The sequence below is a fragment of the Sceloporus occidentalis genome, unplaced genomic scaffold (genome assembly GCF_023333645.1).
Source record: "Sceloporus occidentalis isolate IW3139 unplaced genomic scaffold, rSceOcc1.0.p SCAF_1, whole genome shotgun sequence".
Taxonomy (NCBI): domain Eukaryota; kingdom Metazoa; phylum Chordata; class Lepidosauria; order Squamata; family Phrynosomatidae; genus Sceloporus; species Sceloporus occidentalis.
Window position 1 is genome coordinate 158,344,797 of NW_028316981.1, and position 24,821 is coordinate 158,369,617.

Below are 24,821 nucleotides of genomic sequence, written 5' to 3' on the forward strand. Positions count from 1 at the left end.
CATCAAAGTACAATTTCATGTGAACCCTGACTTAGTTGTGAAATGAAAAGCCACAGATCTAGTAGACAGTCATCATTAGACTGCTACTCTGTCTTAAGAAGACTATTCAACCTACTGGTTCAAGGAATTGACTGAGAAAGGTATACAGCTTTGTAAAAGATAAAACTGAAGTGCAACCCAAAGGAAAGCTGCACTCCCAGCATCAAATATTTTAAGTCAAGGTTGTAGCCTTTTTACTTAAAGCTCTCTAGAAATATTCCACACAGATGCTCATTCAGATGCACACCTTTCTCCCAACATTCAGTGCTATAGCTGAGGCTTAAAAGCACCGAAAATGACTAACAATTAGTTGCTTTTCATTTTATTACTATTACTTAATAAGTAACTTTTAATTTCTTACGTGTCCCTGGGGGTTTATTCTTTTGCAAGGACCTTATAATGCCCTCCCGACTCAGAAGCTATTCTTCATGATCAGCTGAAATACTCTTCAATCCATGACAGCTTTATACCAAATAAAATTTGCTGGTTTTTAAACTATCAACCCTGCCCAAAGCATCCAAAGGTCCCAATACAAAGTTTCTATATAGAAAGTTTTCTGGCCTTAACTAACTTTAAGCAAAAAACAGCACAAACAACGCCAAAGTGCAAAGAACAGGAAAATTTTGAAATCAAGCATGTTAGTCCGCAGAATCGTCTTGTGTTAATCATGTGTCCAGTGCATGAAAAGCTTGCTAAAGAAGACAAAAGCAATCAAAAAAATGCATGACCCAAAACAGAAGCACAGACAGGACCATAAAACATAACCAGTGGTAAGGACAGTATTTCATTGTCCACAGATAGTCAGTTCTTTTGCTTGTGATAGAAGCTGGCAAAGATGATGCTGATAAGCAATGCACAGCCAGTGCAACCTTGTCAGAATCAAAAAGACAAAGAAGCTATCAAGCTTAATGTATCTGAATCTTGTGTGTTCCATTTTGGGTAACTGGAATGTATGATGAGCATTTCTAGTCTGTAGGGCATTGTTTTATTTTCCATATTTGTTGGCAGATTTTAGACAGAACTAGGGTGGATTCTGTCTCTGTAGACTGAGATAGTTCTACTGGTATGCTAGCTGTTATTATGGTGATGTTCAAGTCCTCAGGCTCAGGTTTATGTAGATCAGCATAATACCACAAACCTTGCAACTGGCATCAGTTGCAGAAGTGAATCAAAAGTTAGTCAGCATGGTGATCTCATGTATTCAGGGCTCAATGATTTGAGTCAATAACATTTTGCACATGTCATGGCAAGAAGCATATAAATCAGGAAGGATCAATGGTGGTAGTTCTCACCACAATCCCTTTTTGGAAGAAGAAATGGCTACAACTGTAGTATGGCTCTGAGAAGCAGCCAAACAGCTAATGTAGAAGTATATCCAAACTAAATATCATTTCTACACTTTTTCTCTCACAGGAATATGGAAAAAGAAAAAGGATGATATCAAATCTGCTGAGGAAATTAAAGCATTATTATCACCCCACCTGCACTCCTATTATCAAGGCATACTGTTGCATACAATTTTAGAAACTGTAACTGAAACAGTAAACTGAAATTACTGTGATTCAGAATTAGTTGGAAGTGTGCACTTAAAGTGGCAGTGAAGGAGGGACACTAGAAAAGGGATGCAAACATTCGAGGAACATTTGATGTAAGTAAATAATAAATATATACTAGAAATCATGATAACTGAGTTGCTCTCCCTCAGAAGCCATGACAGCCAAAACCTTGCAACACTTGGGGTTTGTTCCTGTAATGAAAGCAACAATTCTGACTGTTTTAAGGGAGCCACTACTTATAGTTGCTCTTGCTGGCAACTCTTGTATCGAATTAAACTGGTTGTCACTGTGATGGCCAAGGTTAGGCACATGTACTTCTTACTACAGAGATACAGGGATAAAGTGGATACTCCTGTGTGCATCCAGAGACAGCCATAGTCAATGGAAGCATTCATTCTGATTCCAGATATTTGGGTTGCATGTAACTCCAGACTTGCTTAACTCTTGAACACCCACTAGCTTCAAAGAGCAATTGCTCCTTGTCACTTGGACAGCAAATAGTAGTGAACTAGGCAAGTCAGGTCTGGTTAGTATTTGGAAGGGAACACTAAGAGCTGTGGGCTATAGTCAGAAGAAGGCAATGGCAAAATACCTCTGGGTTCTCCTCACCCGAGACAACCTTATGAAATCAGGCCAGCATAGGTCAACAGACAACACATACATTAGGCAAACTCAGTAGAAAATGCTGGCTTTTACACTTAAAACACAGTGAAGGTTCTCTTCTATTGAATCTCACACAAGGTTATTTCAGACCTTGGTGATATCATTTGTTCAAGATTTCTGTGTAGCCTGAACTCTGTGTTTTAATGTTTGCAGGAAGAAAAACAACAGAAGGTGGAGAGGGCATAAGAGTCTGCATGACTCAGAGCTTGTCATCACTGTTTCTTGGAGCATCAATTGTTAGGAAACAGAATCATGAGAAGTCAGACCTTACCAGCTTCTGCCCTTGATTCTGACACTGACTCACAAGGCATGCTCTGGAAAGTCACATAATCTCTGACTCAAGACTCCCTCATCTGCAGAGAAGACATCATTCCAACAGCCCCCAAAAGTATGTTGCAAGAACAAATGAACATTACGCAAAGGGTCTGTAGGTGAACTTTCACTATGGAAACCTAGTTCGTCATAGGATGTTACACTCTTCAGTAACAACAACCTCCTCCTCCACACCTCCTATTATAAAAGTAGCCAGATTCAGAGGATGAGAATCCATTTGTTCAAGGACACCCCACACTCCTGTATCAGCCATGATAGTATCAGTCTGGGCTGGAGGCCTGCTGGAAAATATTTTTAGCTCCCTCCTAGTGTTGTGCGTAACAAAGGGCCCAAAAAAACAGATCTTGATTGTCCTTGGGTTCACATCCTTGTTCACTGCAGCAGCAGAATATAAACAAATGAACTGTAGACCCCACAATTATCTGATTGTTGGCCCTCATCCAATATGAGAGAATAGGATTGAGCTGGAGAAGAAGTTGCAATAGCAGAAAGTCTGGGGTTGCTTCTTTCTTGTCACTATACTTAGTCCACCGACATTTGTATTGTGGTGTACAAGAGATGAGGGCCTAAATATCCTAAAGACACAGATCCTGTCTGATCTTGGAAGGTAAGCAGGGTCAGCCATGGTTTGTACTTGTTCAGGAGACCACTAACCAGGTGCTATAGGCTGTATTTCAGAGGAAGGAACTAGCAAAACCACCTCTAAGTGTTCCTTGCTTAAGAAAGCCCGAGGAAACTCATGGGGTCACCATCAGTCAACAGGTGACCTGAAGACACATACATACACATATAACAAGAGATAGCAGCTTCATATTTTTTAAGAAGCTTAAGCACACTCCAGGCACACACCAATATGTTATAGCACTAAGCCTTTAACCTTTCCTGACACAGGGCATATCTTTATACAGGGCATACATTTCAGGACATACTTCTTAATTTATTTATGTAGTGCTGCTGCTCCTGCTGTTACTCACCTTAAGTTGGGCTATGACCCAACATGTTACAGGTCCTAAAGAAACTCTATGTCTGTCTCTCACACACCCATTTGTAAGCTATGAGTGACTAGGCAGACAATTAGAGCCAGTAAAAGGTCTTCCATGTTCCCTTCTTATGCTTTTCCCCCCATGTGCCATCTCCTCACCACCTCTCCTATCTATTCCCAGAAAGAATTCAGGGCCACTGTCAGAGTTATTATATAGGTTCCTTGTTATACATTTACATATGTGTATTGTATAGACTGAGATGATATACTTTCATTTAAAAAGCACTCTATATAAATATTAAGTATCATTCCACCTCAGTATAAAACGAAACAGCAACAGTATGTCTGGTGGGTAAAGCTAACCAATCGTAATTGCAAAAGTTATCAAAGCACTTCACACAGACACTCTAGCAATCTTCTATGATAGGCCACTGCCATCATCTACAGCAGTGGTGACCATGATGAGATCCTTTCACTGTTGATGGACTCTAGCTTCCAGCATTTCTCATCATGGGCTATATTACCCAGAACTTTGGGAAGCTGCCTTCAAATAACATCTGAAGAGTCACATGATTCTCAGCCCTGATTTTAAAAATTGAAGAACTCATCCTACTTCAGGTTCTACACATGGCATGACAAAACCCACACCTTTACCTCCACTCAACCCCTTATGTCTCTGAAGACCCCAACAACACAATAAATTAATTTAGCAACTGGACAACAGCAATCCAGAATCTTTTGTAAGACATATGGACAAACAAAGAAGCATGGAGTCATTGACTGAAATGCACCGCTACTTAAAAATAAGCAGCTCGTATTGAGTCTGAAAAGTAAACAGAAATATTAAACTTCTACAATAGCTTGATAAGCAAGGACAAAGAACCAAAGACATTGAACATTAAAGGAACCATCAAAGTGCTACTATATAATGATTATGATTGGATATTAGAAACTTAGTTCAGGTCTCCAGACACCTATGAAGCTCACAGGGTAGTCTTGAGCAAATTGCTGTATTTCAGCCTAACCTCAGAAAATAATTATCAGCTGATTAAAAGACTGTAGATACCAAAAGGATAAACAACTGTCAGATTACACTGGGAAACCCTAAACAAAGGAATCTATGGACAACAATAAGCAAAGGAAGACCCTCATCTATTACCAACAACCAGAAGGATATTCCAGAAACAAAGCTGTGGATTCATAGCTTTGCAGCATTCATCAAGGTGCTCCTTATTCTCCATGTTATTCTTTTTTCATTTTTATAAATGGAGTAAACCTGCTACAAACTAGCACAAGGCACCAACTACTGAAGGGGCCAGAAAACAGAAGTGCGAGAAGAGAAGGGTAACAATTTACCTTGAAGCATTTGGGAATGTCAATCCTGAATGAGCAGAGCTTTAGCAGGTGAGCATAAATTTCATGAGAATGCCAATTAGTGTTTCAGTGAGAGACTAAATCAGTCTAGCTAGCTTCTAAGGAAACCACTCCCAAATTCAGGAAGAGCTGAGCAGCAGACTGCAGGGTGGAGAAGGAGGGAAGTTTGTGAACTAGTCTAGAAACACTGAATCATTCCTCTGCCCCCAGGTGAGGTTATCATTCTGTGCCTTCTTTATCTCTGTTGACGTGATGGCTCACCAGCACAACAAACCAGCACAACAAACTCTCCCTCTGCCCCTAGAGTACTAGGCAATATGGTAATTTATGCTATCCTGGCATGCTCCATCAAAGTATTTCCTGCTTTAAAGAAGCAATAGCAAATGTTCTTAGGTCCTGCCTACACCCACTCACAGGCCCTGCCTCCTTCCCAGACCCTTGAAAGGAACCACAATGCAAGGGGAAAATGCTGCAAGAAAAATTCATTAGGCTGCTCTATGCAGCAAAACCACTTGTTTTCATTACATTTTATTTTAGTATTTGGGCAAAGGATATACTGTATAACTAATGGAATGTTGTCATTTCACTAAGAATGAACATTAATGCTTAGAATAACATAAAAACAACTAACAGCCACGCTGATAACCTTCTTTCACCTAAGAGCTTTGACTGTTTCCTTATTTCTCTTAACTGAAATATATTCACCACTATTAAGAGTGTGTGTATGTGTGTTTGTGTGTGTTTAATTCAAAGACTAAGTAACGTGAGGATTAGCCATCTTCTCTAGACAGGCCCAAATGATTTTTTAAAAAAAATTATAGCAATACAACAAATATAATTTTGTCCTTATGATAGTTTATGCCATCACCAACCTTAATTTATTTCAGTCTTATTTCCTACAGTAAAATTTCAAAGGGCCAAAAGCTTTCGGTAAATCAAGTGATGCACCAATTCTGCCTCAAGATAAACTAAATCATACAGTACTAAAATTGCATTTGTGTTTCTAAATGTAACCCACTTCCTTGAGGCACAGAAGACTTTAATGGCAAGTACGTAAAGGGCTTGCCTAAAGGCACCAGTTCTTTTCTGGTGTTGAAAGCTTAGCAGAGTCAGCTCTGGTTAGTACTTGAATGTGAGGCCACCAATGAATATCAGGTGCTGTAGGCTATATTTTAGAGCAGCAACTGGCAAAACCAACTCTGAAGAATCCTTTCCTAAGAAAACCCTATGAAATTAATGGGGTCACCATAAGTTAACAGGCAACTTGATAACACATGCAGGTACACACACAGAAGTCTTGACATTCGTTGCAACTTCAAAAGGGGAGTTATCCCATTGCTTTCATTAGGGGTCAGAATTATGCAGCTCTCCAGAGACTGCTGAACTGCAAGTCCAAGCAGCCCTAGTCAAAATAACCACTGAATGCTAGGAGTTGCAATCCAGAACATCCAGAGGGGCAGAAAAAACCCATATCTACCTTATAGGTTTTGGTCTTAGAAGCATCAGAACTAACAGCAGCTACAGAGGACTGATAGAAAGTGAATGTGAAAAAAGTTAAATTCTATGCTACATGGTCCATGTGAAAACTGGGTTGGGCCACCTGGTCTTAACTGTGGCTGTACTGACTCTGCAGAATTACAGCAGTCTGACACCACTTTAACTGCCATGACTCTATCCAACAGAATCCTGGGATCTGTAATTTAGTGAGGCACCAAAGCACTCTGACAGACCAGGCTAAATATCTCACCAAACTACAATTCCCAGGATTCCATGGGAAGGAGCCACTGTAGTTAAAGTGGTGTGAAACTGCTTTAATTCTGCAGTGTAGATACACTCTGTGTATTTCTGCCATCTGTGTTTTACTTCCGGCTCATTTACTTGCTGAACTGTGTTTTACTCACAACTACCACCACCACTCATGGGATTTCCTCAATTCACATATTGGTATATTCTGTTCAAGGATGTGTTTACACTATCCAAATCATAAAGAGGCTCGTTTTCCTTCTCTATATTCTTCCAGTATGTGTGATCAGTCGTTTTAAAAAGCTATATGGGGAATGCACAGCTGGATGCTTTTTCTGGGTCTAGATCAGATCATAGGAATACATATACTGACCAAACCACAGGTATAAATAAACAGACCACATTATAGCTGAATGTGTTCAGATAATGGTTATGAAGGCAGTCGCTCTACTTGATGGCCTTTCTAAACCTGTCTGCAGTGTAGGAAGCCACATCCTGTTATCTTACAAAAAAGGCTCAGGAAACACCCCAACGTCACTGGGCAGGAAACTGTCTTATTAAAAAGAAGAACCAAAAGCTGCTGGTACAAATGGAGGGGTGGGAAACTACAGAGTGTGGCCAGAGGGGCTATCTGTCACCCCCACACCTTCCCCTGCAAGCCCCACCAGTGCTCCCAGTGTGCTCAGAAGTGACATCCACATCACTTCTGGTTTTGGTCATTTTTATTTTTTATATTTTGAGTAGGCTGGAAGTGTTGGGAAAGAAAAACTGCCACATTTTGTCTCTCAAGGTGTAACAGTCAAAAAATTGAGGGGAGAGTATGGGGGTTTCAAGCACACAAAATGAATTTCCTCCACTTGCACTAAGGTAAAGCCAAGATGGGGCCAGATATTTATACTGAAGCATAGTTAGAAATAAAGGCAGCATCTTAATAGCACTTCTTAGATTGTATGGAAACCAGACAACTTTTGAGATGAGTGTTCAGCAACCAGCAAAGAGTTAACTAGCATTAGCTTGCTATAAGTTCTTAGGCTATCAGCAAAATCTTTCATATTTATTCATTCATTCATTTACGCATCCATAGATTGAAGTAACAAGCTCAGAATGCAAATCCCTGCTTAGGTTTTATTTTTTAAAAAGAAAAGACAAAATTATTTTACTGAGCTTATATGAAAGAGAGTGGCTTTATTTATTACTTTTCAATTACCGGTATATGGTGTTTTCAGAGCACTTCAGAAGCTTCAAAGAAATTACTCTGGCAATACCTATAGCCTTGAGAGACAGGTAAGTATATTTTTCCAATTAGAGACCACAGTAGGTTGCTTAAAAGCTAAACTAAATGTTAGCCATGTATTTGAATTGGGTGCTTGGGGGTACGTCTTTATTCTAAAAACCTAGCAGCAGCTAGAGGATTCCCCTACCTAAATCAGAACTACAATGGAAGGGAGGTTTTTTAAGCTGTTAAAAATGACAGTTGCAAGCAGCAGTTTAGATGGGACACATAGTAAGGAAAAGGGCTAAACACACCTTCTCTTGCAACAAGATCTCAATTCATTTTGAGATTAGGAATGTAACTGATTTCAATTTAAAGAGGAGAACCCCAAGCAGAAAACTGAAAAGACATAGTTAATAGTATACAGAAATTTATTATATTTTGCATATACAGTGGTCCTTCCTCATTCACTGGGTTTAGGGGTGAAGGACCGCCGTGAATGTTGAAAAACTGCAAATAAAAATAAAATAAAATATATAAATATAAAATATAAAATAAAAAAACACTATTCTTTTTACCTAAGAGAACACATCTCTAGGAATCTCCAAGTCTTCCAGTGCAACTCTATGGCCAACATCGGGCAGAGTTGCACTGAATGACCTAGACATTCCTAAAGAGAATATATTAATCAAAATTGCAAATAATCAAATCTGCAAAAGTCAAAGGCACGAATATAGAGGGACAACTGTACATACATATAAATTTAACATAAAGTCATCTAACAAGTTTAGGCAAGTGGCAAAATCTCAGCCACTGCCCTCCTGGTCAGAGCAATGACACTTAGACCACATGCTGTACTACTTCACAGTATTGTCACCTGTGATGTCCAGCAGTAGATTTATCAAAAGAACCCAATACCTAATAGGCTAACTCATGATTACAATGCCAGCAACATGCACATACAAGTATTCTTGCCATGATTTTCAGGACACACCTATAAAGGCTAATAGCTAACTTTGGTCTTGCCTATGCTTGTCACACAAATTTTACTAACATCAGCTGAATCTCCGATATGGTTAGGACTCTTAGACTGGAACAGCTTATATGGAGAAAGAAGCACAACTTTTGCCTGACAGTGTACTGAGAAGCAATGGTTCCCTTTAATAAACGAACAAACAGCATGTTTTAAGAATGCCTATGTAAGAAAGCTAGTGTGGTGGTTTGAGTGTTGGACTACAACTCTGGAGACCAGGCTTTGATTCCCAGCCTAGCCATGAAACTCAATGGGTAACCTTGGGCAATTCACATGCTCTCAGTCTCAGGGGAAGGCAAACCTCCTCTGAACAAATCTTGCCAAGAAAACCACACAATAGCTATGCCTCAGAGTGTCCTAAGTTGGAAATGACTTGAAGGCAAAAACAGCATATATGAAAAAGCACATCCATCAATTCATACAGTAGGCTCAGAATGCAAGTGTCAAGTTTTGTTTTTAAGAGGCAAAACTGTTATGTAGAAATTACATGAAATATATTGGCTTGCACCAGTTAAATATCCCAATATAGGGAGTCCACTGATTTTACCAAGTATTTGCTTAATTTTTATAATTTATTCTGGGCCTCAGACTGAAACTACATAGTAAGTGCAGAGTAATTAAAAAGCCAAGTAGATTGCTACATATGTACCTGTGCCAGAAATTTAAAGATTTCCTACCTCAAATGGACATTTAAAATTCAACTTTATGGGGGCTGGAGAGGCACTTATTTCTACAGGTCAGTATTTGAGGATTCCAGGCCTAGATGAGTAAAAAGATGCATCTGGAAAAAAAACATGCTGGATCATGCCACAGTGCTCCGCTTATCATAATCTTGCCTCACCTATGACTGAGACAACTGCCTCATAGTCTGTACTGTACAGAACTGCCTTATAATTACAGAGATAACATCATGTAGTAGAGGCTCTCCATGGCCCTGCACAGTCACTCTCCGAGATTTTCACAAGGACAGTGTTTCCCATTTCCTTCTCTCTCTTTCACTGAAAACATCTCAGTCAACAGGATTTGTGTTTCATTTTTTAATTTTGCTTGACCTGAGGGAATGGTTGCACTTGGAGGACATCACCGCTGTTAGTTCAACCAGAACACAAGGTAAACATTATGGGGTAAAGCAAAGTTGTGTAGTGTACATTATGAAAGGACACATCTTGAGGCAATGAGCCATTGTTCTTTTTATAGAGATGTTCAAAAAAGGTATGGATTTTGAAATCATTTAAGATTTTATCAAATTTCCCTGATAAAGAAGCCAGACACCCTGGTATACAGTTACCTCTAAGGGTGAAACATGAGGAAATGACCATCATGAGATTGCTGCTGAAATCAACAACTTGGTATTAATCCCCCTTCAACTTCTCACAAAGCATCCCTAAGGAACTACACAAAGCAATGTCACCACATTTTTCACCTCCCCCTCCTAACCTCAGCAGAAGCCAATAATCTGAAGCAGGAATAAGGCAGCTTTTGATATGGACCTTCACAAAATACCATACCCTCAGAGCAGGCCTTCCACACTCTGGTGTTCTCCAGATGTCTGGCAGCTGGGGAAGGCTGCCTATAGTCCTCTTTAACAGGAAAGAGAGTGAACAACACGGAGTTGCCATTTCCAGTAGGAACCTTTTCTTCACCATAGTGATTGGGTTCACGTGACACAGTGAGCCAGGGATTTGCAGGGAACCTGGCATGTAATGATTTGTTCAAACAAACCAAAAAAGGAATGCAGGGCTTGTTCCTTATTCCTTTTAGTTTTGTTTGCTATTGTGCACCTTCATGTCATTTCTGACATGGTAACCCTATAATGGGGTTTTCTGGGGCTGAGAGTGTGTGACTCATCAAAGGTCACCCAATGGGTTTTCAGGGCCAAACAAGGAATCAAACCCTAATCTCCAGGGTTATATCATAGCCCAACACTCAAATCAACACACCATGTTGGTAATTTGGTAGAAGGAACAAGGAGAAGCTATCTACTGCTAGAGAATATAATAAACCATCCATGGAGCAAAATTCCACACAGTACAGTGCACCCGCGTTATACGTAGATGGAAGCTGTGCTGGAAGGGAGGCATGCGCCGGAAGAAAACAATGGCATGCGCTCCTGTGGCTTGTGCCCTGTATGACGCTGCCGCGGGCACGAGCCCCATTCATTTGAATGGGGCTTGAGCATTCATGTTTTTCCCTTACGTGAGGGGTCCGGAACAGAAAATTTACGCATATGGACAGATACCTGCGCAAGAACTCCAACTATCACCCAGGACAAAAAAGAAGCACAATCAAAACACTGGTAGACCGGACAAAATGCATCTGCAAATCTCATTTCTTGGAAGATAAATTGAAGCACCTAGACCAGGCTCTACATATGAATGGTTATTCCAGCTTAGACATCAGAAGGGCTGCCAGACCCAGAAAAACCCAGAGGAGTAAAGACAAGCAACCACCCAAAGGGAACTTATTTCTCCCATACATCAAACGAGTCACAGACAGAATAGGCAAAGTGGTGAAGAACAACAACCTCCAAATGGTTTATAAACTGACCAAGAAAATCCAGCAAATGCTATGCTCAGCAAAGGACCAGAGAGACCCTCTCACAGTCGCAGGAGTTTACCGCATACCATGCAGCTGTGGACAAGTCTACATAGGGACTACCAAACGCAGTGTCCAAACACGAATCAAGGAACATGAGAGACACTACAGACTGGGTCAGCCAAAAAAATCAGCAGTAGCAGAACACATTACAAACCATCCTGGGCACAAAATGCTGTTTGAAAACACTGAATTCTGAACCATGTCAACAACTATCAGGTCAGAACGCACCGGGAAGCCATTGAAATCCACAAACACTTGGACAACATCAACAGGAAAGAAGAAACCCTCAAAGTAAATAAAGTTTGGCTACCAGTCCTGGAGGAAACGAAAGTCAGGACTCAGCAAATGAAAAAAGAGAAACCACTCAGGGTCAGAGGCTTTCCCAGCAAACAGTGATCACCAATTAGCAGACACTAATCCTCTTTTGCATATCCTCCTACCCTGAGGCTAGGCCATCAACAACAGAGCAATACACAGATTAACATGGGAAACACTCATCCTCACCCAGAGTCACACAGTATATGTGTGTGTGTGTGTGTGTGTGTATACACACACACACACACACACACACACACACACACACTCTCTCTCTCTCTTCCAGGTTAGCATTCTCTGAAGATGCCAGTCACTGATGCTGGCGAAACATCAGGAACAAACTCTTCTAGAACATGGCCACATAGCCCGAAAACCCCACAAAAACTATGGATGCCGGCCATAAAAGCCTTCGACTTTTAAAAGTGTGAAACCATTTTAAAGCATGAAGTGATAACAATCTTCCCGTGGCATGGAGGTCACAATACAAGTTTCACCTGAAAGCCAATTTCACGGACTCAAAGACTGTTTCCAAAAGAATCCAAGCAGGCACTCAAATGTTTCAAACCTATCAAACTATTGTTCTGTCCCCATCTGAAAGTAAACACTAAGCTGATCCTTGCACCCTACAGCCGTAGTCAATTTGGTCTAAAATAGAAAAAAAAGCATGACATAAGCTGTGTTTGGCTATGATAAATCAGAGTGGCTCAGAATTCTGGTTCATTATTCATAAGCCCTCTGACTTTAAATGAAGTCAGAAAAAGTCATCTGTTTGCATTTGTAAAACCTACCCCATTGATCATCTAACCTGCACAATTAGGTACTACACCCAAGTGGCCAAATACTTACAGAAGGATATCAAACTGGCTATCCTCTAATACAGTGAACAACAGATAGAGCTCTCTGTACTGTTGTAACTTATTCTGCAAGAACACCCATAACTCACAGGATTTGGGAATTCACTGCAGAATTCAGACAGAATGAAGATCTCAGCACCCACTTATTTATTTAAAAACACCATTCCCACTCCTTTTAGCTGTGCAGATGTGCTTGAAAAATGTTTGGAAAATTTCTGTTCATATCCCAGAAGTTAAGGAGTTGCCTAACTAGAGGTGCAGTCCTAGAAGTAAATGCTAGAAATAATTCCCACTGAATACACTGGGACTTACTTCGAAGAAAACATGAATAAAATTGCACTGTTGATTTCCAGGGCTTGGAGGTAGTACTGCAATACCCATATTGTTGTTGTTGTGTTCCTTTACATTAACTCTGACCTATGGAGACTCTATACAGGGTTTTCTTGGAAAGATTTAGTCAAATGAAGTTTGCTATTGCCTTCTTCTGCAGCTGAGAGAGTGTAACTAACCCAATCACCAGTGGGTTTTCATAGCTGAGTGGGGATTCAGACCTGGTCACCTACTCCTATTCCAACACCCAAACCACAACACCACACTGGCTCACATAAAAGCTTCTTGTCCTTCTCAACAATTTAAAAATCAGGAATATGCAAAGTTTTCATAATTGAAACCGTTTACACAATTAAGGTTTTTCCCCCCCAAGGGCTTTATTAGAACTTTCCAAATTCATTTTTTAAAAATTTGCTTTGCACAGAACACACAAAGGAACATAGCAATTTTTAAAAAATTGTTCATTTTAGCATTTTAGGAAAAGGGATCTCAAAGTGACCATCAACACTCCATTTCAAATCCTGGCTGAAAGCAAAGGTTTTTCATTAGAAAAAGAAACATGAAGCTTGTCTTGTTCTTAACTGAACTGGAAAGGAAAACAAAAGAGGAAAAATCAATACCATACATACAGGTTAAATACATCAGCTTGTTAAAAACAGGAGCCAAAAATGAGAAGTAGAATTTCTCATTGTTAGTATCAGAGAATGCTAAAGTTACAGACAAAAGAGAGAGAGAGAGAGAGAGAGCGCCATGAACAGGAAATGCATTCAAGTTGGAAAAGAAGAAAAACAGCAACTGGTATCACAAAATCAAGCGAGTTTCCCATTAAAAATGTTGACATTCGTTAACAAGGTGTAAGTACGCCCAAACAAAGTTGAAGTTGCAACTGTAGATCTTACTTCAAACTAGCACATTCACCTCACCTCTTTCAAAGGCAATATGAGCCTATTCACACATTAACTCAGAATGTCTTGTCTTTTTAATGTAAGCCACAAAAAGTCACACACACCTCTTTTACACAGAGAAATATTCATGAAAATAGTATTTAAAAGACATTTGTCACAAGTACAGATGCCTCCCAGCTTTCTGCCTCCCCCCTCCCACCACTTGGTTGTGGGTGGGAGAGGGGTTTCCTGATCCAGGATAGATCAGTCTAAGGGAGATGCTGGCTTTTGTCTACCAGCAATGAGTTAAGATGAGACTAAAGTAGTTGCTGGCTTGCCAATAATGAATCAAGCCTGAAATTCTAAGCAACAAGAAGAGACAGAAGGCAAAGTTATTAAAATAAATGGTTCTTTAAATTATAAGATTCTTTTCCACTTACATTTCCAGTGTGTGTGTGTTTAAGAGAGAGAGAGACAGACAGACTCCAGAACTAGGCTACTCTGGCTGCAAAAGGAGTGGGGCAGTAAGCAAAATTTGCCTTCTTGACTCCTCTGACAAGTCCCATTTTGGGGAAGGGTGTCATTTGTCACTAGGCTGTTGCTGTTTTTCTATGAACATTTTTTTTAAAAAAAAGGTTTAAAGTGCCTTGGGCCCTCAACAGATGGGCCTTTGCGGCGCCCTTGTTACCTGCGAGGGTTGCCTGGTGGGCAGAGCACCCACACGCCTGGCAACCCTCGCACGTAACAGGGCATTGCAGCTGCACTGCACCACTCACACGGGGTGCACAGCTATGACATCAGAGCTGCGCAGCATGCAGCCGCGACGCCATGGGGCGTCTTTGCAAGTTTGCTGCGGTGCAGCTGCATGGTAAAAAGGAGCTGCTTTTTACTGCTCCTTTTTTGCTGCACAGCAGTGTTGCACAATCTGGTTGCTGTGGCGCTGCTCTGCAGCAAAGAGAGGCGCCTCCTTGGTGCCTCTTTCTGGCAGTCTGTACCATGCCTTGGTTACTTTGTCATCTCAAATTGAAAGGAAATCAAATTGAAATTTCCACCCCTTCTCCTTCTCATTTCATCACAGAGCACCTAAACCACATCCAAAGCACACCCACTGACCATCCCCAATTGGTATTAATGCAAAACAAAACTGCCACTCTAGAAATCGTAGCAGAACAGTAGTGGGAATGGAGGTCATTAACAGAATTTGCGTTAATAAAAATAAACGCTTTCCAAACAGTCTGCTACCAAGAGAACAGTAGAAGTGGAATGGCATCATGTGGTACCAAAGACCCCCCAACCAAAGACACTATTCTCCACCTGTAATTGTGATTACTTGGCGCACGTGATAAAACTGCAAGAGATAGGAAAAATCCTTCCAGTTTCCCACTGGCCCTATTACAGACAGTCCTCCAGAGATTCAATAATCTACAACTTGAAAAAAAAATCAAAAATAATATAAATTCCAAATAGCAAACCTTGTTTTTACCATTTTATATAAGGGACACCATTTTACTATGCCACTGTATTTAATGGAGCTTGAGTATCCACGGAGGGGGGTGGTGGTCCTGGAACCAAACCCCAGCAGATAACAAGGGCACACTATATTCTGTTTTGTTTTAAATGCCCTGAATAAGCTGGTGTCATCAGTAAACACAGCACCACTGTCAACACACATCTTTTGAGGATGCCACCCTTTACATCCCTCCTCTGTTTAAACTGTCAGTTTATTTCTATGCCCTGCTTTCTGTTCTTTACCCAGTTACACGTACTTCAAAGGATCTTTCCTCTTATCTCATGACTGCTAAGTTTGCTCAAGTGTACTTAGTGAGGGATTGTGAACAAAGCTTTTTCAAACTATACAAAGTATGCCAGATCACTCCTGTCCCCCACATGCTTGCCCAAACCCTCAACTCCAAAAGCCCAGTGAGACAGTTCTGCAGACACCATATTTAGGCTGAAAACACTGTGGCACACAGCATTTCCTCCTATAAAGGCCACAAATTGCAGCTGTTGTGTCACATATAAGCAAAAATCCTAACAAATGTAGGATGTACACCGACTAGTTGGGAAACAGAAGGAAATGTATCAAGTTGTTCTAAGGGCTGTTTTCTACAGCTGTAGGAAGTTATGTAGGGGTCTCAACTCAGTTCCAGCACAGCTCCAAGTGCAGGAAGGTCCACACCACAAATGATCAAGGCAGTGAATTGCTTCATGCTAAAAAAGACAACCAGTGCAACAAGTTGAGAGAAAGACTAAGGAACTCCAGCTTTTTTACTCCTACCTTTCCTAGTTGTTTTCAAGTAAAAACACCCAATGATCACATGATGAAGAGGCTAGCTTAAACTTTGGTTCTCCAGTTTTCTCTTCACACATTCGCAACAGGGTTAGTGGTGAAAGACAGAAAGTGTGAGATTTTCCTCCAATAGCTCTAGCCCTTTAAGAGATCTTCCACTTTGATCAAAGGCAAAAATAAATAAATAAATAAATAAATAAATAAATAAATAAATAAATAATATAGCTGGCTCATTCATCCAATGAGTCCACCTCTTCCTTTCACCTGGCACTTCCCTCCTTTTCATGGATTTATCCCAAACTTTATTGGTGGACTCAACACTACTCATTTCAGGAAATAGAATACAGTACAACCTGCTGAAGCCGATACAAAACTCTTCTGGCAAGATAGGCAGAACTACTTCCTGTAGATCTCAAACTATGTATTAGGGAAAGAAGGGTGTCTGCAGGGAGCTAGGAGGCCACCTTTTACACTTCTCTACCACAACAGACTACTGCAGATGCTTTCTTCTCAGATGAAAGATTAACAAATTGACCTCTCATCTTTCTAGGATTCTGAAGTATCCTAGAACAGAGGTTGTGTAATTTTCATTCAGTTCTGACAAAAGGATATGTGAAAGGACTTACCAAAGAAATACCGCACACTGCAGCTTTGGTTTCACAGATCATTCTCAAAAACAGCCTTATTACTGCAAACTGTGATTTTCTATTTTGGGTGATTATTTAAAATAATCCTGCTGCTCCATTTTGCTATAGCCCATATGCTAATGTAGCGCGAACCATGCAAAACAGATATTTTACTCTGCATCCTTAGCTGAGTTATGAGTTGTGAAAGGAGGGGGGGAATCCACCAAGCAACAGCACCCCAAAACTAAATCACATCACTAATTCACCTAAAGCAATGGCCCACTATTTAGAGGGAAATAAGAAGGCAGAAATTTAAGAGACTGCAGCAACTGTTATGCTTGCATTCTGTTAGACGACAATGCAACCAGCCAGTTGGTGTATCAAACCTATACAGGATCAATAGCTTTAAATAAGCCAAATCAAACAATGACAGATATTCCACATGGACCCACACACAATTTGTTGCTGTTCTTCAAGATTGGTGTGGATCTGATGGTAGATTACATTGGTTTTACATTCAAAAATGCTCTATAATGATTCAAATGCTTGCCCACTGTGAATATGACCTTACAAATATTGTGATATCGAAGGTTTTCACGGCCGGAATCCATAGGTTTTTGGGCCATGAGGCTGTGTTCTGCAAGAGTTTATTCCTGACATTTCGCCAGCATCCATGCCAGCATTCTCTGAAGATGCCAGCCACAGTTGCTGGTGAAACATCAGGAATAAGCTCTTTCAGAACACGGCCCCATGGCCTGAAAACCCTACAATATTACTGTGAGTGTGGCCTTAAAGCCAAAGTTCCAGATTCTACCCAATACACACAAACCCTTCTCTCCCAAAATGTGCAACTAGCAAATCCAAATCTTGCTTGAATAACATCAATAAATTACGTGTATTCGCAGGAAGTGTGTGTGTGTGCCTTCATGTCATCTGTAAACTTATGGTGACCCCATGAATTCTGTAGGGTGGTTTTGCCAGTTCCTTTCTCTGAAATATAGCCTACGGCACCTGGTATTCATTGACAGTCTCCTATCCAAGCTTTTCTTGGCAAGATTTGTTCAGAGAGGTTTGCCCTTACCTTCCTCTGAGGTTTAGAGAAGGTGACTTGCCCAGGGGTCACCCAGTGGGTTTCCATGGCCAAGCAGGCATAATCCAATGTTCAAACCACTATATCATGCTGGCTCTCATCAGAGCCTAGGCTAATGTTAAATAACTGCATGCAGATATCATGAAGATTTTGAGTATCCAGGCTGATACACAATAACAGAAAGAAAAGAAGCAAAGAATAAAAACAGTTCAGGAAAACGAAATAGCACAGATGAAATAATGCAAGCTGTAGGCCCCACTCCTTGAGTTACAAGAAACATAGGCTCCTTTCTTAGCAAAATAAATAAATAAATGCTTACATATTTCCAAACAGCACAATGTTATGATTTAAGATGTAGACATTTAGTTAAACTTTGGGGGGAAAAATAGAAGCTGGGAAGATCAGAATCCTGGGAAACCACTTTTCTTATGTGATCCTCTGAAGACATTTTACTCACAAACTAATGTCACTAGATGTACTTGTATGAACATGGCATCCATATATGATGCCTCCAAGTGGATAGCTCCTAGTGCTGATAGTCAGAAGATAATGTGAAACATATCCATATTTCTCTCCAATTGATGTTTTATCAAAAGAAAATAAAAAGACAGAAGCAGTCATGGGCACATTGCGAGTGAGATGGAGACACCCCTTGTACTTCCCATATGTTCCATGTTGAGGACAGGTGATTTTTATCATAAAAGCCTCATCTGGAAGCACCTAGACTGCTCACTCTCCTGGAGATCCAGTAATATTTCTACCCATTCTGATCTGGCTCTTTTTTTCCCCTTTCAGAAACAAAATGGAAACATATGGCTCCTATCAGAGATTATTCAAAGCCCTCAGCAGAAACACCCACAGAACAAACAATAAACTCCCAGTGAAAAAAGTGAGATAATTGTTGATGAAACAAGATGATGAAAAGAACCAGATCCCTTTTTAATCTGTACAAACAGGAAAGCTGGAATGCAATCCATAACTTTTCTCCTGTGCATTACACAGCTGCCCTATCACTCCCAAGGCTAACAGAGGAAGCCAGGCCCCAGACATCATTGGGAGGTAGAAACCACTGCCACAGAACTTTCCCTCATACCTCCCCATTTCTGTCTGGAGCTGGACCTTTTATGGGCCATGTGCAACTCCAAGTAGCACATGTCTGGCAACCATTTTAATTCACTTTACATAATTATATGTATGCAACTATAAACACAGTTTACATCTAAATCAAATAGAGAAAGGCCACAAAAACATAGTTGACTTTCAGCACTAGACAAACCACTGTTGATGGGTCTTCCATGTATCCATTTTTATAAGTGTGACAGAGGACAGCAGGTCTTTAGATCTGTTCAGTTTTTGCCTACATGATGCCTACAATGATTCCTCAACATTAAGGACACTCAAAAGGCTTCCTGATGGGTAATTTCTACAAACTTACCATTTGTTTGCAACACTTTAACTCTCATTAATTATCACAACAGCATACTTTGATCAAGGGTGTGGAAACGCTCTGGTAGCTCTTTCAAAGTTTCCTCAGTAGGGGAAAATTATTATTAAATCAGCTTATATATGTATTATACAAACTCCTTATGCTAGATGGGGAGAAACAAACATGAGCCCAAATACTGAAGGAAGATTTTTGATCTACTAGAATGATGTTCAGTGACAAATCACAAGCAGCACATGACTGACAATGCAGCACAGAAATACCAACACAGAGACATGCAAGCTACCACAGCCGAACACATGCATCATTTATGCAAACAGGCTTTCATAATAAATTAGTATTCTCACTGAGTTATGCTAAAAAAAATACTGCAGTGCTTTGAGCTGCTACTTAAAGAATTTCAAGATCAAACACTGCACAAGCAAAGCAAGATTTCCCATGAAAACTGAACAGTATACATTAAAAGGTCAAACTGTGCAAAAATGTTTTTAAAGAGCTAAGTAAAATGATCAATGCAGCAAAAAAAAAGGTTTAAATAATGTTTCACCAGCAACTGAATGTGCCAGTAAATTCAGCAATTAAGATTCAACCAGAAGGACATTATGGCCTGTTACAGACTGCCAAAATAAAGCTGCTTCAGGTCTCTTTGGAGGTATGCTATTTACATGATGCATGGGTCCTAAGAATCCGGAGGTTGCTCCCAAGCCACACTCCATTCCTAAGCACTGAAGTGCAGCTTTGGTGCAGCTTCCGGATTCTTAGGATGCATGCATCATTTAAACAGCCTACCTCCAAAGAGACCCGAAGCAGCTTTATTTTGGCAGTCTGTAACAGGCCTAAGAGACCTATCTTTATCATTACTTTATACTGTCAACATTCACCAAAATGAAATAAGATTACCTGATATGAGCTAAATACTTAAATGAAGTTTCTATAAATACAACTGGAGCAAATAATTGGTATGAAAAGGCTTTCCAACTGACAGTGCATGCTGCAAAGTGACCTATCAGTGTACTGAGTGAAACCTTTAAAATGTCTAGAACCTCCAAGAAAGTCAGCACCATAGAGAATGAGCACTATTAAGGAAGCCTAGTGTGATAGGGACTTGGATGACAAGCTAAGACCTTTAACAATACAAGTGACACATTAAACTCTTACTCAGAAAGAAATCAACATAAGCAACTAAACAAGTACCAACACCTCTTTTAATAGATGCATATGTTGCTTCTCCTGAACTGCCTGTTCACGTAACTGTTACCAAAGTAATTTATTCCAAGGGTGTGTCAGAAAGAGATTTGCTGCCTATCAACAAAGCAGGAGAGCATAGAATGATGGACTGTCTTCTACATGGAGAATCTGATTCCAGTTATAAAGAACAAATTAACTGTACAGAAATAAGGCATAATTTTTGAATAAATCCATAGATATAATTACATATGCTATCTGCAACATATAGTTACATGGTATTATTGAAATAATTCAAAATGCTGTCATAGAACATTATAAATAAACCATGCAGAAAGTCCAAGCAACTCTCTGCTCGGTTTTCAGTCAGTACGTACACAGTTATGGAACATCAGATCACAGGCCAGTTTTCTCCAGCCCAGTGCCTTCCAGCTGTGTCAAATTCCCACCATCCCAGCCAAGGTTGTCAATGGCCATGCACACTGGGGATGGCTGACTGAGACCGTGTTACATTCTGTGTAATAACACATTTGGGCCTATTTCTTGAATCCTTACTACTATGCATGCTGCAGGGTAAATTAAAAACCCAAGAACTGAGGGGAGTTAATGAAAGTACTTGAACGAGATTAACATATTTTCTTGAGTTTCCATCCAGCATACCCAAGCAACATATCCCTGCTCACATAACATTTCTCTTCTGAAACAACAACAGAAAAATAAAAATACACACAGCTATAAGTTCTATACAATTTTTGTATAATGCAAACCAGAATGAAACTCCCAGTAAGAATGAGCTCTGTGTGTTCTGTTCTCTCACCAATGAATTTCCATTCCATTCTCAGCTTCAACACACAGCTTCTTCTGTTTCATAAAAAACCATCCGCGGGTTTCATTTTCATGATGACTGAGGACAATAGCTTAAGAACCAGCTTGCAGAAAACTCAACTTGGAGACTTTTTTTCCCTAAAGCAACCACAGAAGAGAGGAAGTGTGCCATTCATGGCTCAAACACAGCTTAAGGTTTTGTTTTCACCATAAACAGGAACTTTATGTTAACTGATTACAGCTGCATGTAGCAGCTTGCAAAGGTCATATGGAAAACACATTATACTTCCCCTACCCTTCATTGTTATCCCAAATTCCACACCCACAGTACCCCCACCCCCAAGTTTCTCTTGAAAAAGATATTAAAATCCACAAGATGACAGCCAGTAAAGAAGGAAATGGCCCACGGAACACATTACAATGAATATATTTACATAATACAAAGGGCAAGAGGAGACAGAGGTTCTATGATTCTATGATATCAAGTCACTCTGTTCCCTCTGAATATGGTTGAAAAGATAGCTTCTCCCTTAGGCAAAAGACCTAGGAGCATATGAACAAACCAAAATTTACTAGCACCTTGAAGACATACTTTGGTCTACCTTTCCAAGGGCAGGAGAATTTAATCATCTTTGTTTAAGTGGTTAAAATGCACAATTTCTTTCTCACCATTCTGTCATGCTCAGAATAAAGTGGCAAATTCTCATCTTAGAAAACAGCTGAAAGTGAAACAAGGGCATTGATGTGGATTCAAATAATAAAATGACTTATAGCAGTGCTGCTGTAAATGGTGCTGGGACACCAACAATCATCAGCTATTAGTCCCTGGAGAGCTTCCAGGAAAGAAAGACAACATTGTAGCCAAGGGTCACAAATAGGATATCAGTATCTGGCACATGGGGTGGGGGACGGATGGACTGGCAGTCCCCCACACTAAATAGTTCAAGAAGTACTGATCTACAAGAATCTTATCAAGCAGTGATCTTCCCCAATCCATGGGAATCAAGTGCCTCATCTGTGTACGTAATGATGATACAGTACCATCATTGCTTAAGCACAGTGATTCCCAAACTCCAGTAATCCAGATGCTTTGGACTCCAGCTCCCAGAGGCCTCAACCATCTTGGAATTCTGGGAGCTGAAGTCCAAAATACCTGAATGGCCAGAGTTTGGGAACCACTGGTCCTTAAGGGATTGGGTAGGCACACCCCCATCCATTTCATTCCTGTTACCTTCTGTGAGCATCTAGGTGGGTGCTTCAAGCCATGTCACTGAATCCATGTCAGTAAACACTGAATCCACATCAATGCCCTCATTTGTCTTCTGGGATGAGAATTTGCCGCTTTACACTGAGCTTGACAGAATGGTAAGAAAGAAATTGTGCATTTTAACCGGTCGGTCTTAAGATATTTAAATTCTCCTGCCCTCGGAAAGGTAGTCCAAAGTATGTCTTCAAGGCGGTAGTAAATTTTGCCTTGTTCACGTGCCTCTTGGTCCTTTGCTGAAGGGAGGCATTATCTTTTCAATCATATTTCAAGCACCACAACTGGACAAGGTCAGACTCTTTTGCTCTTGCTGAGAACCAATCTCATGACTCCGCTGCAAAATAAATAAATAAATAAATAAATAATAAATATTTATTTGTATCCTGCCTCTCTCTTTTTGAAGATCGAGGCGGGTAAAAGCAAAGTTCAAATACAAATTATATAATCAATAATAAAAACATTCCCTTAATCTCCTCAACCCTCCTACCCTCCCACCTTCTCATCAAAAAGTATTTCAAGCACCCACCTAAATGCTCACAGATAAGCAACTGTGATGAGGCGGCTGGGGGTCTGCCTAGCCTAACCTTCAAGCAATGATGGTATCACCGTGTGGACAGATGGGGCCCTTGACAGAAAGAACATAAGCCCACCATGAAGAAGAGCAGAGAAAGTGTCACAAAAACCAGGCACGTAACAGGCCTGCCGCTCAGCCAACATGGAAGCCCAGAACACAATGCCAGATTTCAGCTTCTGTCTTGCATTTGCCATTCTTGCAAAACCAGGAAGTCTTTGCAGAGCTCCCCTCTCCAATATCTCCTCCTGACCCACTACAATGGAAAGCAGGTGACAAGGTTCTCTATAGATGGCAGAAAAGCAATGGCAAAGAAAGGAATGCTCACCTCTCCGAAAGAGAGGAGGGGAGGAAATGCAAGGAAGTGGGATGTGACTTTATGCAGCCACAGACAGACCAGAGAAAGAGGAAACTGAGGCTGCAAAGGGAAGGCTAAACCCAGGTAGAAAAAGGACATAAACAGATATATTTATGGGTCTTGCAAGAAAGGTTATGAGACCCACAAATGATCTCACCTCTTATATAACCTTCACACATAGACATAAACATTCCTAAACAGAAAGACCCAAATGCCATATCCTAAAGAAAAGAGGGTACTACTGGGTCTGTGGGGGGGGGGCTGTTCAGAGAAGGGGGCCTCTTTCCCCACAAATGCCCCTTAAATAAAATGAATTTGGAACCAAGACTCAGAAAAGAAGAGAGAGAGAGAGAGAGAGAGAGAGAGAGAGAGAGAAGGAAAGCTGCCCAGCTGTGTCTTGCATCCGAAGAGGCTGCCAGACGTCCTCCTTTTCCAGGACACGTCCTCCATTTCAACCTTTCCCAAATGCTTCCCATTCTGTGCATGACTAAGAAGCAGGAGGGGTTTATCTCTACATATATGAGGGTTTTTGCAGCTTTCACTTGGTCCCTTGAAGGGCCCTCCATTTTGCAGCCTTGGTCCTCCTCCTTTGGCCACTAGGCAGCAGGGCCATCGGCAGGGAAGCTTCCCAGGAGTGGCCCCTTCCTCTCCCCTTTTCCCTCGGGGGAGAGAGGCCAGGGGTCCTCCAAGGAGGGCCCAGGAATGGAGGACGCGACCAAACTGAAGAACTCAAAAAACACTCCACACACACACACTCTCTCATATGGAAACACACACACACACACACACATATATATATATATACACGTCTATACATATACATATATATATATATATATATATGCGCAGACAGACACCCCTATACATACATCTATATCCAGACACACTCACAACCCAGACATGCTTCTTGGTGCTGCTCAAAATGGAGGGCCTTCTTCCTTCCCTCGGAGGGGCCTGGGCCTCACCTTCGGAGAGCTCCAGCTCCAGCTCGGCCAGCTGCTCGCGGACCTCGCGGGGCAGTCCTGCGGGAGGGGAGACGGCGGCCCCGTTGCCGCCCGGGGGCTCGGCCATGGCGACGAGGGCGACGGATGGATGGATGGATGGATGGATGGGGAGGAAGGGGAAGGAAACGCCGGCCTCCTCCTCCTCCTCCTCCTCCTCAGCTCCTGCTACGCAAAGCCGCCTCAGCACCAGCGACAACGGCGGCGGCGGAGGCCTCCTCAGCCATAATCCTTGGCTCTCCCGCAGCAG

General features: G+C 41.0%; 1 protein-coding gene across 4 annotated transcripts in view; it reads right to left on the reverse strand.

Annotated features, from left to right (window-relative positions):
• The window catches only part of LOC149322499 (disco-interacting protein 2 homolog B), a 214,186-nt gene extending 189,365 nt beyond the window's left edge, over positions 1 to 24,821 (reverse strand). For all 4 annotated transcript variants that reach the window (XM_089478776.1, XM_089478767.1, XM_089478758.1 and 1 more), the window contains exon 1: positions 24,536 to 24,821. In XM_089478776.1, coding sequence (XP_089334902.1) covers positions 24,536 to 24,641 — 106 coding nt within the window. In that variant the 5' untranslated portion in view covers positions 24,642 to 24,821. The remainder of the gene's footprint in view (positions 1 to 24,535) is intronic.